This window comes from Sorghum bicolor, chromosome 9, assembly GCF_000003195.3.
Source record: "Sorghum bicolor cultivar BTx623 chromosome 9, Sorghum_bicolor_NCBIv3, whole genome shotgun sequence".
In the NCBI taxonomy this organism is placed as follows: domain Eukaryota; kingdom Viridiplantae; phylum Streptophyta; class Magnoliopsida; order Poales; family Poaceae; genus Sorghum; species Sorghum bicolor.
Window position 1 is genome coordinate 2,961,775 of NC_012878.2, and position 16,426 is coordinate 2,978,200.

Sequence of the window (16,426 nt, forward strand, 5' to 3'; positions counted from 1 at the left end):
GATGGTGACTATAGTGTGTGGTCTCTGCTGGTATTTATAGATAAAGACGCGAGAGGAAACAAACGTTGCTAATGCATCCCTGGAGTACAGGGATTTTCTGTTTTGTATTTGATAATGTAAGTCAACTACAGAAACAATGATTTGGGAGGTTACTCGTGGCTAATGCTGCACCATAAACTGGTTACAACTATTGGTACGTTCGAATGCGGCGTCTTGGTGTGTTGACATTGCCGATCGATCCTACGTACGTGCTTAATCTCGCGTTCAGGATTGGAGACGTTAGTTTGAGTGCATTGACATTTTGGTGTGAAGAGTGAGGAAATTCAATGTCACGGAAAACGCAGCAGCTTAATTAGGACAAGAATCCATGTACTTAATCAAGTTCGATTCGGAAACTCTCTAGCGATCGATCATACCTACGCGCTTAATCACGTTCAGGATTGGAAAACTTTTTGAGCGCATTGGCATTTTGGTGTGAAGAGTGAGAAAATTCAATGCCACTGAGAAGGCAGCTAGCTTAGTTAGGGCAAGATTCCATGTACCTAATTAATAATCAAGCTGTATGTTGACTTCGATTGGGGAACTCATCTCTACCGACAGACAAACAGAGGCAACGATAGAATCAAATGGGCCGGCGGTTGACTACATATATTTCTGTATGTCATGTACTTTGTTGGACAAGCATACATGTGTCAGATGAAGAACGTTGTCTCATTTATTAATTTATTTATCTAATACAATGTATTTTTTTATTGATTGAGGTCGCATATAATTATGTGGACATATCTTATTATTTGCAGATTTGGGGACAAGCTAAAGTATATATTGCCGACATTCTCTCCGCTAATTGTTGCATATGTTTGTTAACAAGAATGTCCACCAACTGGCGGGTCGTTAGCACATAGTCTCCCCGTCTTGTAATATAGTATATTTAAACATTTAAAATTTTGCATTAAATATTTTCCATTTATCAACCAATCATCATTAATCACGTTGATGAGGAAATAAAACAAGAGTACACGTGTTGTTCTCTCTTAATTTGTTTTAAAATTTCTAGAATGTACTAAACATAGGGAGTAATCCATGTTTGAATATGTATATTATATATGGTTCTCTTTTTTTCTCTGTCCTCAAATTGTTAGAAAAAACAATTGTCAGAAAAACATTAAATATCTTGATTTATATAGATAGATATAGGCAAAATTTGATCATGGACATTTTGACCTCCCTTTGCTAACGGACACTAAAAATAAAGTCATTTGCTGGTGATTACCTTGCTTCTTCCATGCCCAATAAAGGATGAAAGAGAAGAGTGGTGAAATGTCTTTTTTGCCCCTGCTTCTTCTTCTTCTTCTCTCCATCACCACTAGAGCTAGATGCGTCACCCATGAGGGTGACGTGCGCTTCTCTGATAAGGCCCTCAGTATATGAGGCTCTTTACGCTTTGACTCAAAGGCCCTTCTATTCAATGTTAACAGGTATCACAATGTTAATAGTTAGTAAATTAAAGTAACCCAAAAATACTTTGTAAATCAAGTGTGTATTATTTAGCTAGTACCTTAATAATGTATACATATATGAAATTATTTTGAATGAAATGCATCTAAAATTTGGTGGGAAATGAACATTTCAAATCTGGCAGGAAATTTTAAAAAAATAAACATGATTTCGGAGGCGGTTTAGTTTGAGAAGAAACAGTATTATAAATAAATTTTAGGGGCGGTTCATTTAAGCCAACAACTTATTGTTTCAGTTACAGTTGCCTTGCCACGACCGTGAAAAATAGTTTTTTAAAGAATCATGGGGGTTTTGAGCCCCTACTAGTTAATATATATTATGTAGGAGGAAAAAGTAGTTTCAAGGGTGGTTTCATTAAGCAAAAACCTCATATGGAAACATAGTTTAGGGATGGTTATCCTAAAGCAACCGTGTCGGGTACCATAAACCAGGGTACCCCAAGGCTGCCTCCTCAAGGCCCAAACATCCTAACGCTGCGACTACTCTCTTTCGGCCAGGGGAGGCCCAGAGTGACAGGGACTCCTCCTCGACTCGCCTGAGACTTAGTCTAAGCCTCGGGCAAGTTCTCCACCTCGCCCGAGCCTTAGCCTCAAGCGAATTCTCCGCCTCGCCCAAGCCCCGTCCTCGGCCCAGATCCCCTGTTCCTGGATTCCCCGCACACAATAACCGCGTCAAGGATGGGACGCGGGCACACCCTCACCCATACTACGATAGAGAATGGTGCACGCTGTCCTACCTGCTCCCATCACTGCAGCATCTAACGCCTGTCACTATACGTACGGCGGGTCAGAGGAAATGGGCGACATCTAATCTTAGACACTGCAGCCACAACGATTGCTGCCGTGTCCAAGCACAAATCAAGGAAGAGGCCTCGGAAGGGCAGGCCATGGCACTAAACAGGGCTCGGCAAGGTAGGAATAGGGCCGAACATCAAGTCCACAGCATCAGGTATGGCCCAGCGATCAGCAGAAGCCACCATGCCGCAATCACGATCGACTACAGCTCCGAGGAGGAGACACCCTATCGTTACCTTGTAGACACCATCTCTCACCCTGTACCTAAGGAAAGGCTATAACACCAACATGTGTACCCCTTCACTCCTATTGAGCTATAAAAGGGGAGGAAGGATCCCAAACATAGGGACACACGAAGACACTCACCTCCAGCCGAGATCTAGGCCACGTACCCTCTCTTGCAACCCGCTTATAACCCCTACTACAAGCATCTCGGGTGTAGAATAGTACAAGTCTCCATCTTCACACTGGACATAAGACATCATTGGCCTGAACCAGTATAATCTCTTGTATTCTTCTTGCATCACTATCTAGGTTTCAGGGCACGCAGACTCGTATTACTCGTTAGTGTCTGGAACACATGTCCAGACACCGACAAACTGCCACTAAAAATATATTTATCAGTGTTTGGACACATGGTCCAACACTAACTAGTGAATTTGTGTCTGCGTGCCCAAAAACCGGATGGTGGTACAGAAAGAACATAGGCGATTTATATTGGTTTGGACCAAGAATGCCCTACGTCCAGTTGGGGGTGGAGATCTTGTATTATCCTGTACCAAGGTGCTCATAGTAGGGGTTAAAAGCTTGGTGTGAGAGAGGGATCCAGTCCTAGGTCTCAGCACCGTGGGTGACTACGGGTGGTGGTGTGCTCTTGCTTTCCCGTGGATATATGAATGAGTGAGTGTGTGGCTTGGTCGTGGCCCTCTCCTTGAATGGGACCCTGCCTCCTCCTTTTATAGCTCACAAGGGGAGGCAGTAGATACATGTATAGGTGTTTACAATGCTATAGCCTTGATCTGAGGTGGGGTGAAGTATGGTGTTGTACGGTGGCAAAGTGGCTCTCCATTCCTCATGTTGTAGTTGGTCACAGTCGTCATATGGGTGTGCCTGTTCCTGTAGCCTCTGTACCGAGCCATACCAGCCCTATGGACGGGACATCCATACTTGTAGCAGCCGTGCCGACCCCTGTTCATTGTCTGGCGTGGACTCATGAGGCCTCCTCTCCCACGGATCATGCAATGGAGTCTGACGGGGGCATGGCCACAGGAGCCCAGGTTGACATCTGAGCGTCGTCTCTGGACTCGGCCGTATGCATAGTGATGGAGGGAGGTAGCACAGTGACGGGAGTGGTTAGCACAATGCTCGTCATGCCGTACTCTACATAGCGTGGGCGTGGCTGTCGGGATTTAAGTCACGTCCCATCCTGCCGTACCACGACCACACGATGGACGACGTCATAGGAGGTCTCGAGCGCACTAATGGGGGAAAAGACGCCTGAGCCTCGGGGTCAGGCGAGGCAGAAATTCCTCGGCGTCCTCCGAGGCTCCGATATCAGGCCTCGAGCAAGGCAGAGATGATTCGGTCTCACTCGAGGCTTGAGGGTTAAGCCTCGGGGCGAGGTGGAACTGGTAGGCTGGTCTCGGCTTCACCTAGGCCTCGTGATCAGGTCTTGGGTGGAAATGAGGGATAACTGTTCAGCTATTCAGCCTATTGTAAAAAGGTGAGAATGAGATTCTTAGTTCTTTGCTTTTGGATACCCCTGGTTATGATATCTGACACTATTTGCAAGGGTGGTGGTCCTAAATCAATTGCCCCCTGAAAAATGTACTTTTATAGAGATGGATTGCTTAATGAAACCGTCTCTAAAATGCTTTTCCAGGGATTGTTAAATGTCTGACGCTATAAAAACTTTTACAATCAATAGCATAATGGTAGTTTTACAAACCAACCCGAAAGTTCATTTTTGATAGTGAGCAAATTTTTTTTGTTGTAGTGTGTCGTATTTTTTTTGTACCTTTACATTTATTTTATAGCACTGTAATTATTATCTCCATTAAGTTGCTTCTTTGGCCATGGATCTATAAGGCCGTGTCGTGCCGCAAATCGTCGGCCTGCTACGGGCTATCGTGCCTAGCGAGCCGTGCCTCTACGGGTTTCATGCCTAGCCTTTGGCTCAAGGCACGACCTATGGGCCAGTTTTCGTACCATGCCAGTCCGTCAAGCACACCGTGCCGTGTCGGCCCACGGCCCATCAAGCCGTCAACACCTCATTTTCATTAACATTTTCACCAAATGTTAAAATATTTCATAACTATACTAACAGTTCATTTTCACCGGACCGACCATTGTAATGGGCCAGGCTCGTGTCGTGCCGCGTACCTAGGTGGCGGCCCAGACATGGCCTGGTCCCTCGAGTCGTGCTCGGATCAGGCCAAATCACCGAACCATGGGCCAGACCACCTGGCCGCAGGCTGCATAGCCATCTATACATGGATCAAAGGCTGCAGCCCTGGCGTGGCCCTAGATCCACCACTAGATATGCCACATGGGCGCATGCATTACTGTATGCTTTCCACCGTTATTGGCACTTCAGGTTTTTTTAGTTTTTAGTGCATTTGACTCCAGGTATGGACTGTAATCTATAACTCTTATAAAGTTAAACCTCACTAGATGAATTCTCTCTTCATGCAAGGTGTCCACATCATTCCCCACTAAGTGACCCAATAAATCTTTTATCTCTTCATGCAAGATGTCCACATCATTTCCCACTAAGTCCATGTCATTCTATATTAATTATAAAAAATAACCATGTCATCTATATCATGTGAAATACTTTAAATGTTTAATATATTCACATACAAGTCATGTACATACACTATTTGTTTCATCACCAATTAATTCCTCTATAATGTGACCAAATATTAGTTTTGTTTTATTAGCTTAGCAATTTTTTACTAGATCTAATACAATAAAATACATGCAAGTCAAATTCATATGTGTACATATATAATAGACTAAATATCTTATAATAATGCTATGTATACAATGATTTATTTTTAAGAAAATCTCGCAGCAACGCGCGAGAAATTCACCTAGTAAAATGTAACAGAACCAGGCCACTAGCAAGCAAGTGAGGACATGAGAAATTCTATTTTAGAGTTAGCTGCTATTTGACTTCTGTTTAGGAACTCTCACGCCGTAAACGAGCACGCAAGTGAGGACATGAGAAATTATATTTTAGAGTTAGCTGCTATTTGACTTCAGTTAGGAACTCTCACGCCGTAAACGTGCAGGCTTTGTTATTTGTGTCCTTGCTAGTATATTCACTTTCACAAGGTCCATTTGATTCATGATGAAAAGCTAAGAATTTTAAATTGCATAACAACAGCTAGGTTGAACATAACAGTCTAGATTCCAGTTGCTAATCACTTTACTTTGTTTGGCCGCGAAGTAGTCTCAAGCCGTAAACTACTCTTGGGTCTCAGGTGATTCAAAGAATGTCAACTGAAATGGAAGTGTATCACACAATGATACATATTATTAATAAATTGCGCATATCATGCCAAACCTAAAGAACAAGGGGGGTTTGGGTATTTTGAGAACATAAATGTGCAAACTCAATGCCTAATTAATCAGCAAGATGATTTTTTAATTAAGCCTACTTATCAAGATGGATGTGGCAGAATCTTTTGTAAACAAAACATACATGAAAGCTCATGTTGAAAACAAACTGGCAACCCAAACTTTTGGGGATGCTTAATGAGAGTTGGAGTCCACTTCGTAAGTATAGTTTCTTTGTTTCACAAAAAAAATAATAGGTACATATTATTGATCTTTCTATCATTATGGCAGAAACTAAATTAAAATACTATTTGGAATGCCATGTGGCATTTTTTGTACAGCTGCGTAGGTTGCCAGGTGGGCCAGCAGTCGCCACTCACAATTCAAGCTACTATTTGACAATCTGATGCCTGTTACAAAGAGAGACGTGCTGGCCGCTGGGAATGTTTGATATGGTAACCTCCCAAGCAAGGGTACTTGTATCAATAATATGGATGAGGACATGATGAGGATGAGCACGCAAACATTACAATCATACGTGCAGAGAGTACTTGCTGCATATATATTAATTTATTTTTGAAACAGTTACTAAAATGATAAATGAGACTGTGTTCCCTTATTTAAAAAACCATGAATGAGACGAGATTAGTACCACACATATATACCACCTATAATTGTAGTCAGATAACAATGCAAGCATATATATATTATAATGCCACTTGTGGGGATAGAGTCAAGCAGATATGCGTGTTTTCCTCCGACATTGCCGCTTGAAGGTTTATTTCGTTTTCAATGCATTTGACAATTTCATGTACTGTCTATAAAAATGACAAATAACTAGACCACTAGCAACTGTGGACAAGACTAATTCTAGTTTATCGAGTTAGCTGATGTTTGACTTGAATTTATGAACTCTCGTGCCGAAAACGAGCACCCTTTGTTATGCTATCCTGTATACTCACAAGGCCATTGGTTCAGGATGAACTAGCTAACACATGGCTCTTGGCTATAGTATATAGCCTGCAGGGGTATATTTGAACTGCGCAAGAATTTGAAATGGCATATAAATCACAGCTTGGCTGGTTGAACAGGACAAGATGCTAGATCCAGTCGAGCTATCACTTAAGTTTGTTTGGGGAAGTAGATCCTAGCTAGGCTGTAAACTACTCTTTAGTCATTTTTTTAAGGAAACAGTATACTGAAAATAGTATTGAAAAGGAAACGAAGATAACAAGCAGCAAAAGAGGAAAAAGAGGACCTACTGACAGGGCAAACACCCAGAAAAAACCAGAGACGCTTATAAGAACGCTTATAAACTACTCTTTAGTCGATCATTCTCTCAGGCTGAAGAGAGTGTCATTACTCGCTAGCACACGTAATACGTGTTAATGGAAATAAGACTTATCCCTAATAGTCAACTCTATGGTTGGTGCTTCCTTTGTTCTCGAGGTTTGCTTCGCAAGATCTCTGCATATACGAGTTGTGATGTGGGTTGTAGTCTTATTGTGGCCATATTTGTGACCTATTGAGTATGGCTTTCGATATTCTTCTTTGACAGTAGCTAGCTACAAAATATGTTATTCTGTAGCCACCTCCATTTACGATAATTTTATATACTAATTTACGATAATATGTATACATATTTATGATAGTTGGGTTAACACATGGGGATATTTACCGTAATGTTATAGTAAACCATTTAGTAAGGAGTTACTATAATCTTGTAAATTAATATAGTAATTATCGTAACTCAAAATGGTTACAAAATAAGTTATTTTGTAGCCAGCTACAGAGGAATTGTGTTCTATTTCTAGAACCAATATTCGAACAACAGGCTAGTGAGCCGGCCGATCCGTTAGCTGCTGTTGACGACATTGCAGTACTTCCTGACCTGGCCGGCCGTCCCGGTGAGCACCTGGATGCTGCCCATCTTCACCAGCGCCGTTTGGAACTGGCTCATCCACGTGGCAGCGTCAGCGGAGCTGTTGGCCACCTTGGCCGCCGTGTAGCTTGTGTTCATGAGCTGCTGGTCCGACACGAAGAGCACCTTCCCCGCCATCAGGTTGCTGTAGTACTGGTTGCTGAGCACGTTGGGGTCCGTCACCCGGTTGTTGTCGATCACCGGGTCGCCGCCGCCGCTGCCCGGCGCCGGGCACACCGTCTTCAACCCGGCGGCGTAGGTGCCGTCCATGGTGGGGTCGACGGTAGGGTACAGCCGGCCGTTGCAGAAGGAGCAGTGCGCCTGGCCGAAGGAGTGCGCGCCGGAGAGAATGACGAGGTCGTCGACGTTGAGGCCCTTCTTGGCGAAGTTGTTGATGAGGTCCTGGAGCTTGAAGGTCGGGGACGGGATGTTCTGCAGCACCTCGATGAAGCTGGACACCGTCCCGTCGCGGCGGCCGGAGGGCATGTCGAAGGTGGGGAAGCCGCCGGAGACGACCGCCGTGTCCCGCGCCGCGAAGGCCAGGATGTCGGCGCAGGAGACCACGCCGGGGCACACCGCCTCCACGGCCGCCTTGATCGTGTTCACGGCGGCGTACCCGCGCAGCGCGATCGCCTTCTTCTCCACCTGCGTGTTGCTGCTCGTCGGGTCGATCAGGATCGAGGCGTCGCAGCCCTGCAGTGCAAATTAATTAAGCCGCCGGAGCCATGCATTATTACCATATACTAGCTACGTACGTGCTGATGATTGTACTATGCGAGTACTAAAATATATATGTTGAGAGTTGCCAAACATGGCAATATATGTCATTTTGGAATAACACGACGACGTGGTGTTCTCGTGTGATGACAATGATAATAAGAATGTACTGTAGTTATACCCTGAGGTGACTTTAGTATATATCTAAAAGAGAAGTTTTATATATATATACCTACCCTGACGAAGCAGTCATGGAAGAAGAGGCGCATGAAGGCGGCGCCCATGGTGGGGTCGTTGGCGATGATCCCAGCGGTGACGTTGCGCACCGTGGCCTCCGCCAGCGGGCACGATGTGCCGTAGAAGTTGTACTGCAGCGGCGACTGTGCCGACGACGTCGTCGCCGTGCTCAGGGCAGCAGCCACGACGAACGCCATGAGTAGCGTGGCCTGCTTGCAGGTTGACGTCGACGTCGGCATCGCCATGATGTGCACTGCTGCTACTTAAATCTTCAGCTTATTATATATATATGATCTCACCTAATAAGCTAGCTAGCTCTCCTCCTTAATCCTTGTATATTCACGTACCCAATAAGATCGATCTTAGAAAGCTATAGTAGCTAGGATATTACAAGCAAGCTGCTATTGAAGGATGTGATATCTCGTCTACTACTGAAAGAGACGCGAATGCTTGGTGTGGTGGCAATGTGAGGCACCTAGTTAGGGTATTTATAGAGACGAATGCATGCTCTTCTAGTTTGTTCTTGGTTAACATGTTGTTAACTGCGAGAATTATGTTGTTTGGAGGTCGTTACTAGCACACAGTCGTTAGCTGGTACAACATACGCTGTAGCTGGCGATCCAATTGCAAAAGGCGTGTTGACATTGCCAGTTTTTCCCACTTGCCAACAAGTATATACGTGCTAATTTCATCCGGGAATAAAAAATAGGTGATATGGAGATGTGTGTTAGGACATGATTCATTCTCGTTCCATAAGCTAACAACTATTTAAGCCGTGTGGTCGACTCAACTGCTAGCGTAGTACGTCAACGCACTCTACGTCGTCAACTGTTTAGTATAAGTTTCAGATGATGAAGCTCAATGAAATTTGATCTCATTGTCACTTCTGGGTATGGTACATCTTCACGTATATATAGTGGTTAGTGGCTGGATTTGTTTATCTACTACTCCTATATCTGGAAAAAAAACATATAGAGAGAAAGAGATACATTATGTGCAGTGGAATATGCCTTGTTACTCATCGCCATCCATCAGGCCGGAACACTTGCACATGAACAAGAAATCAAAGCAACCAAACGGATAACAGTGCTTTTATTTGCTGACACGTTAATAAGGTCACAATATGGTTATATTAAAATATTTTAAAACTTTTGGACAGAAGATGTGCATAATATATTGTTTATTGGTGGTTGACTGACATTATTGCATGCCTCCACTAATTATGATGTCTGATTGTCGACAAGATTCATTTTCTAAACTCAGCTTAAGGGTCGTTAATAATCCACGTCATCAGTGAACAAATGAATATAACTTTAGTGGTGTCGGCTCTCGTCTGTGTCTCTCTCTGTGTTCCTATTCCTAGTACTCCTACACCCTAGCTTAGAGGACTAACACAGGGAATGTAAGTTTATTTTTGGACAGAGAACCCATTAATATAATATATAATAAAAATGCACCTCCAACTAATCTATGATTTCCTCATTTTCAATCACATTCACTACGGGAAACCGGAGCTTTGCCGAGGGTCTAGCTTTGCCAAGAGCCGGACTCTATAAACTAGTTGGTTGCTTCTAGTTAGGGTATTTATAGAGACGAATGCATGCATGCTTTGCCGAGAGCTAGGGAGGACTCTAGGCAAAGACCCTTTGCCGACGGCTAAGCTCTCGGCAAAGTTGAGCACTGGGCAAAGGCCAGCTTTGCCGAAAGTCTGGCTCTCGGCAAAAGAAGACTCTCGGCAAAGGTGCCTGTCTTGTTAGCAAACACTTGTTAGCTCTATGAACACATACACACGTACACCTACTATATATGAACATATCTAAAAGACTAAGCTAGTCCTCATCACCAATAGGCACGATTGTCTACCACATAAAAAGTATAATAGCACCATTAAATTATAAGATAAATTTAGAAAATAGAAGCACTTATGTAATATAGATGACGTGAACTCGGGCAATAAGTCCCACCACAAGCTAACTAACTGTGCTACACCCAGTTCATTTCCCAGCTTAGAGTTGTAAAATAAAATGAACTGCTTGCTCAGATTGGTAAAATGAATAAACTCAAGTGCATTATTAGCGGGTACAATGGATATCATAACTTAATTACGTCCCCCTACTTAACATCTAGGTGGTACTCCCATCCTTTTTATTGTGCCATTGGGTGTGTATTATAATTTTAAAAGGTCAAATTCCTATTTGCCTTTGACTTGAGTTAGGAAATAATAAGCATTACATTCACACAACACATGCATACTCAACTGAAATACGCAGTAGTTTATCCACCGTACTTCTGGTCAAGTTTATAAACTATATGGTCAAGTCCGCTCGATCAGAAGAAGTTGAGCATATCAAAAAGCTGTTAGATCTAGTATAGACATATAGGTGTAACAGCTTAGCCTGGTAAACTCATGGAATTAATTAACAATAGTTATGCACATACGTTCGAGCTGGCTAATCGTCCTTTACCCATACACTGTCGGTCACTGCCAATGAAAAGCCAGCGGTGGTTTTTTATTCCTACAAGCGGTTTCTCTTGAAGTTGGCTAGTACAAATCAAATGGTTCTGAACCACCGCTAAAAATTATTTCTACATGCGGTTTTCCTCCCAGAATCATCTGTAGAAATGATATATTTCTACATGCGGTTTTCTTAAGAAGGTAAGAAAACCGCCTATACAAATAATTTGAAATTGATTTTTTTAGTTTTTTAAATAATCTTGTATAAAAAACACCAAATTGAAAGTTATAAATTTCAAAAAATTATGAAACTTTATAGTTGATAACATTTTCATTTCAAACCATCTTGTCATCGAAAACTGCGTTCGCGAATTTGTCAAATTTGAAATTCAAATTTTATAACCAACCTCGGATAGAGAAACTACCAATATAAAAGTTGTAGATCTTGAAAAGTTATGAAATGTTGTAGCTGACAACTTTTTCATTTCAATTTATTTAGTACCTCAAACAATCAATGTACGCTTGATCTAGGATAATATGTTAGTAACCAAACTCTAATATGGATATAATTGAGTGATGGGTGGAGCGGTAGAGGAGACTCCATGCGAGGGGGAGGTCACAATGCAAGATTGAATCCCACTAGCCACGAAGCACGCAATTTTATGCGAAAAAATACACGACTTTGCTAGGATTAAAATCTTTTTTTTCTTATTTTTAAAACCTAATTTATATTTTTGTGGACAAGCATTTCCACTGGCGGTTGACGTAATTGAACCTCGATTTTCATAGGCGGTTCTCAGTTATCCGCCAGTGAAAAGATCCATTCCCACTGGCCCTTAGCACTAGTGGTTCTGAGAAACGCTTGTACAAATGGCTTATGAATCGCATGTACATAGCTTCTCTGTACTAGTGGTTTTATCCTCGGTGTCAACGGTTTTTATGATGTGGTAATAAATTAATGAAGAGAGATGAAATAAGTTTCTTTTTTGACACAGGGGCTTTTGTAGTGGGTGGAGATTAGCCAATTTGGTGGTTGTTGGGGAGCGAGGAGTCTTGTCAGCCATGGTAGAGCCAAAGGGAAGAACTTGGTAAAGTTGCATGATGAGATGTGGTGAAAGTAGATGGACGGGACTCCTTTTTGTAGAAGAGTGCTCAACAAGTGATCCCATGGATCACTGTACTTCTCACAAAACAACTCAAGGGGGATAGGGGAGAGTTAGAGATGGCAATAGCGACCCGCGCCTCAATTCATCATAAGGGGAATTCTCCTATTAGGGGATTGAGATGAAGGCGATTTAATCCTCATGGGGACTCAAATAGGAAAAAGATAGTACATGTCAGGTTCACAGGGCCGGAGATGGAGAACCATCCCTGTCCTCGTTCCGGTGTACCTACTCCACAAACTCACTCTTACTCTAAATTAGCCCCTTGGCATGTTAAATTCGAGCAAAAACTCAGTACATAGCTTAGTATAAATAGCAAACTAAACCCTAAAGCAAATGTCTCTTGTAAAATGAAATCTTGCTTGTTCAGTTTATATTGATTTGACATCATAAATTTGCTTTTCCTCTCAAAATGTTGCATTTCTAACGGGGCGGGTTCCTTGCTGGTGATACCATTCCTGCTGGGGGATGGAAATGGGAGGAAAAGCTCCCCATGAGCGATCATGGGAGACGAGGAATTTTTCTCCATATAGGTATGGAGATGGGGAAGTATCCCTCGATAGAAAATTCTCCATTGACATTCCTAGAGATAGGGTTCAAAGTTATAAACTTTGAAAAAACTAGTTGTGGCATACACTACTTAGATGATTTTACGAGATAGGGCCCAAACATTAATGGAGACGGTCACAAAACTTACGTGTCTCCTAATAAAATACCTGAGAATTTATGGTGACTGTTGTTTTATTTATGGAGGCAGCCAAAAAATTATTCACCTCTCAAAATCTATTTACGATGTCCATCTCTCAAAATCAATTAATAGTGGCGGGCTTCATAAAATGTCTGCGTCTAAAAATGGTAAAAAGCAACACTTAGGGTTTCACACTCTTAGGGTTTCTCACTCCTATCTCTTTCTCTCAACATTGACCGGCGGCGACTTAGGGTTTCTTTGTTCTCATTCTCTTACTCTCAGCATGGACTGCATAGGATCGGTCGCTGGCGGTGGCACGCCTCGAAGCCCATGTAGGAGCAGTAGTGTCGTTGACTCTAGGCCCATGTAGGACATCCAGCGGCATTAGCCATGGCACACCCTGGAGCCTACGTAGGAGATCCAGCGGCGGTGACGACGTGATCGGTGGGTCTTGGATCGATATAGCGCGAGGCCTAGATCGAGGCCTAGGCTCAATCACTTGGATTTTTTTTTGTATTTTTCAATCTATTTTTGAAGGCGAGCATTTGACTGCCTCCGAAAATAGCGATTTACACAGACAAGAACACGGAGGCGGACAGTCTACCCTTGTCCAAAAAATTGTTTTTGAATGATAACTACCTACCTCCCCCTTCTCCAGTTAATAATCCCTAACTACCATATATCTTCTTATAATAAGGTACACATATGGCTCAGCTCTAAAGCTTTCTAGAAACACTGCTATGGAAACGATCTTCGGAGGTAATTAAAATCCATCTTCAGAGACGCATAACACGTCTGTGTCTGGTAAATAGTTAAGAGCTTCGGCACACATATAAAGCTTCTCTACCGCTGGACTAGACACACTCTTTTATAAGTATACCTAGATAGCTATATTTTGTATAGCGTTTTGTAATCTTGTATTAAATATTTTTAGCATCTCAGTAATTTTAAATAAAAAAGTTTCAATTATAAAGTTTTAGATCTTGTTGAGCTCTACAATTTTAATAAAGGGTGTGTCCTATGTGAGATTGTTTGAAAATTTCAAAATTTTGGTTATATCAACATATGTGAGTTTAAAGCAAATATTTGAGACACTAAAAAGCTTTAAATAAAAAATTAGCCACAACAAAAATGTAGATGTCGGCTACTATAACTTTGATATTAACTATCTGAACATTTAAGGCAATTTAAATTTTGAATCTCAAAATCTATAAAATTAAAACACAGAAATTTAGGATTCTAAACAACTTAAAATCTAAAAAATTTCAACCACAAAGTTGTAGATTGTATTGAAGTAGAACATTGCCAACATTCAATATTTTTTGAAAATTTTCAGAATCCGTGAACTTAAAATAACATTTTGAACACTAAAGTTGTAGATCATGTTGAGCCAACAATTTTCATATAAAGTTTGCAATCCAAGTTCATATAAAAAAGTTATGGATTATCTTTAGATGTAATTATTTATAGAGACAAACATCATAGGATAGCCATATGCAAAAATCAATTTTTAGAGAAGGCGCTTACAATGGCCGCCTTTGTTAATAGCGACTGAACTTTAGAATGCCCATCTCTGTAAATTAATTTTCAGATGCGGGCATCTATCTGTACGCCGATTAACCATTTACTAAGGCGGTCTCTAAATAAGTCCACCTCTATTATTAAGAGAGGTTGTTTCCTAAAATCAATTTTATGAAAAATGGCCAATATATTTAGGGGCGCCTCCATAAATGGACGAGTGGTCTCTAGAAAAATGGTCACCTCCAAAAATGTTTTACAGTCAGACAGACACCTTAAGACACCGGTCTGTGTAAATCAATTTTCATAGGCGAGTATCTTAAGATGCTCTTCTCTCAAAATCACTATTAATAGAAGCAGCCGTTCTAAGCATCCATCTCTAAAAGTCAATTTTCAGAGGCAGACATCTTGTCTCTATAAATAGTTGCAACTAAAAATCTTTCATAACTTTTCATATAAAATCTGATGTAGACAAACTATATATCAAAATTGTAGCCCTCAATGTGATCTACTTCTTTATAATTGAAATTTTTTATTCGAAGTGGTTATGAGACCCAAAATATTGTTTTAAATTCATAGATTTTAAAATTTAAAATTTTCAAACAACCACAGTCCATACCAAAGTTGTAGTTCTCGTTACAATCTATAACTTTGTATTTTATTTAAAGTCATTTAGAGTCTCAAATATGTATTCTAAGTTCATAGCTAGGTTTTAAAATTCAAAATTATAATTTCTAAATGACCTTGAATGTTCACATAGACACCACACTTGCAGTCACCGACCTAATCTTTTTCTTTAATGCACTTCTTGAGGATTAGATGAAGGATTGGTTTGGTCCTCCAATTAGCAATAGTATATGATAATTCTTAATCAGAATTTATTTTCCAAAGAAACTATTAATCAACAGACACATCATCATTAATTGTTCTATATCAAATGTATGTTTGTCCGACGGCGTACATACATGCTTATGATTATGTCCGAATCAGGTATAGTTTTATGATGATCAATAAATCAGCTTTTCTTTCGATTCTATGTTCTGTGCAATATTCTTCGTCATGTCGTCCCTGCATCTAGTTCAGTCTATGCCTGCTAATATGAAGCACGCATATCCCTATTACAATGCAACCTCCAAAATCATTGGCAGTGGCAGCTAGATATGATTTTTTTTTTATTTGGCCCAAACTCAAGTCAACAACAACAGCTAGCCAACGTGTGTAATCTCTCTTGTCCTTCACCGCCATCCAGTATATATGTAAATTTTGTTAACAACTAGAATGCGTGCAAATAAAATAAACACCGGCAACGTGAAGATTAATGTTAAATCCTAGTACCATGTATAACTCCACACCAGGACACGTGTACGAAGTATATATGAACATTGTAAAAAAAAACATTACGTTAATTAAGTTACAGAGTCACACCCAATGCATCTATATACTTTATGCATAGGAAGACGTGCTCAGCTGTGTCGGTGATAACGTGCTAATGTGTTGCTGACAAATTTTAACATGGTACTAGGATATATATAGAACCGGTTGTCAGCAAAAATTAGTGGAGAGAATGTATAGTATTCAAATGTGGATTCTGTGTGGTAACGACCCGCCAGTTGGTTGACATTCTTTGTTAACAAAAATAAGCAACAATTAGCAGAGAGAATGTTCGAGCAATACATATATTTGTCCCCAAATAACTATCTCTAAATAAGATATGTCCATGTACAATCATATGCGACCTCAATCAATATAAACACATCGTGTCTTAGATCAAATAAATAAAAGAGAGACAACGTTCTTGATCAGACATGTACAATGCTTTTCCAACAAGTATGAAACATGTAGGTAGCTAGT

At 41.1% G+C, this 16,426-nt stretch overlaps 1 protein-coding gene across 1 annotated transcript; it reads right to left on the bottom strand.

Moving 5' to 3' along the window:
- On the bottom strand, positions 7,548-9,200 carry LOC8068188 (peroxidase 42). The gene is made up of 2 exons (XM_002440495.2): positions 8,751-9,200; positions 7,548-8,490 (listed from the first exon to the last, which is right to left on the bottom strand). The coding sequence occupies exons 1-2, from the start codon at positions 8,994-8,996 to the stop codon at positions 7,732-7,734; spliced, it is 1,005 nt and encodes a 334-aa protein (XP_002440540.1). The 5' UTR covers positions 8,997-9,200; the 3' UTR covers positions 7,548-7,731.

What these genes read in the sequence shown, in the direction of transcription:
- LOC8068188 (XM_002440495.2), bottom strand. Translation starts at nt 8,996, where the DNA reads ATGGCGATGCCGACGTCGACGTCAACCTGCAAGCAGGCCACGCTACTC. An exon ending in TCCATGACTGCTTCGTCAGG is followed by an intron (nt 8,491 to 8,750) that starts GTAGGTATATAT and finishes TTTGCACTGCAG; the next exon opens with GGCTGCGACGCCTCGATCCT.